General features: G+C 58.9%; 1 protein-coding gene across 1 annotated transcript in view; it reads left to right on the top strand.

Moving 5' to 3' along the window:
* The first annotated feature begins 277 nt into the window (after positions 1 to 277).
* The window catches only part of MAST3 (microtubule associated serine/threonine kinase 3), a 37,585-nt gene continuing 36,335 nt past the window's right edge, over positions 278 to 1,527 (top strand). Inside the window, exon 1 of the mRNA XM_008576711.1 lies at positions 278 to 316. Within this exon, the coding sequence (XP_008574933.1) occupies positions 278 to 316 (39 nt within the window). The remainder of the gene's footprint in view (positions 317 to 1,527) is intronic.

Below are 1,527 nucleotides of genomic sequence, written 5' to 3'. Positions count from 1 at the left end.
TGATTGCTGAGTCTTGAAAACCCCCTTAAATTTTGCGCAGAGGCGAGCACCTCACTCGCCTCATCCAGTCCTGCTGTGTGCGACGGGCACGTTGATTAACCTCTCTGAGCCTCAGTTTCCTCATCTGCAAAATGGGAATGAGTAATGCTCCCTTAGTTCTAGGAAGATTCCTTGCAAAATGTTTACTTCTGTGCTTGGGGAACCAGAATGGACCCGAAGGGACTGGGCCCGGGCGGGGCGGGGCCGGGGGCGGGCCTGGCGGCCGGACCAGCGGGCCATGGACGAGTCCAGCCTCCTGAGGCGCCGAGGGCTCCAGGTGAGGCCCCTGCGAGGGTGGGCGGAAGGCGCGACAGAGTGGACGCGGCTCGGGTGCTGGGAGACCGCGGGGAAACTGAGGCAGGGGGCTTGGAGCGCTCAGATCGTTCCCTCTGTTCACCCCCTTCTCAAAGTGCTTTTCGCCTGGTTGGAAGGGGGTGGGGGGCGGTGGTCTCATCTGACGTATGGAGAAACTGAGGCTCCAAGCGAGAGCATGGGAGAAAGGGACTGAGGGCTCCGCCCCTCCCCACCAGCTGCTCTAATAATAATGCAACAACAGCAGCCTGAGAGCTCACCATATGTTCACGGTGTATTAGTCCTATTACTAGTGACACATTAATATTAATTAACACGTATTAATACCTGCCTCGGGTCGTTGCTGCGCCACCACCTCAGCTTACCCCTACCCTGCGGCGAGTCAGGGAGGTTGGGGCTGTCCAGGCGCGCATCTGTCAGATAAGGAAACTGAGGCTCCGGTCTGGGAAAGTCGCTAATCAGGTCTCCCAACCGGGATTCGAAGAGATGCTCTTAACCACCCCTCTTGGGGCACAAGCCTCCGCTGATTAGCTGTGTGACCTTAGGGGGGAGGGGCACCCCTGCTTCTCTGAGCCTCAGTTTCCCCATTCGCCATAAGGGTACCCCGTTTCTAACCTCTGGCATCGGGTTTGTGTTCGGGCTTTGGTTCGGTCGTGCACAAGGAGGTAAGAATGTGGTCGTCGTGGGGGCAACTCCTTTGGCTTCTCTGGGCCTCAGTTTCCCATCTGAGTTTTACATCGGTAAAATGGGAATTTAGAAAATCTGGCCGTTTCCCCCTTGGGCTTAGATCGCGCCCTTAGGAAGCCACCAGGTTTGCGGGTGGAGAACCTAGAATTCATTGTTTACCCAATGAACATGTATTTAGCACCTGCTGTGTGCTCGGCTCTGGAGAGGCAGCGGGCTGTTCCCCAACCTCTAGAGCCACCCTGCTGGACCTCCCAGCCTGCTGGGGGAGGCGGATGCGTGAGCAGCGGTGACCCCGCAGAGTGGTCAGCTCTGATAGGGACTCCCAGGCACGGCGCGGCGTGGAGGCACCAGCCCCAGTATGGCTGGGTGGCCTTGGGGCAGAGGAGGCAGCCGCGAGTGGCGGGCCATGGAGGAAGGGTATTTGGGGAAATGAAAGAGGCTGAGGACCGAGCAGGTGGGGTGGGGGTTGGGGGCCGAGGCTGGCGGGAC

Source organism: Galeopterus variegatus, unplaced genomic scaffold (assembly GCF_000696425.1).
Source record: "Galeopterus variegatus unplaced genomic scaffold, G_variegatus-3.0.2 Scaffold1390, whole genome shotgun sequence".
NCBI classification, from domain to species: domain Eukaryota; kingdom Metazoa; phylum Chordata; class Mammalia; order Dermoptera; family Cynocephalidae; genus Galeopterus; species Galeopterus variegatus.
Note: the sequence above shows the minus strand (reverse complement) of the source record. Positions and strands in the feature narration are given on the sequence as shown.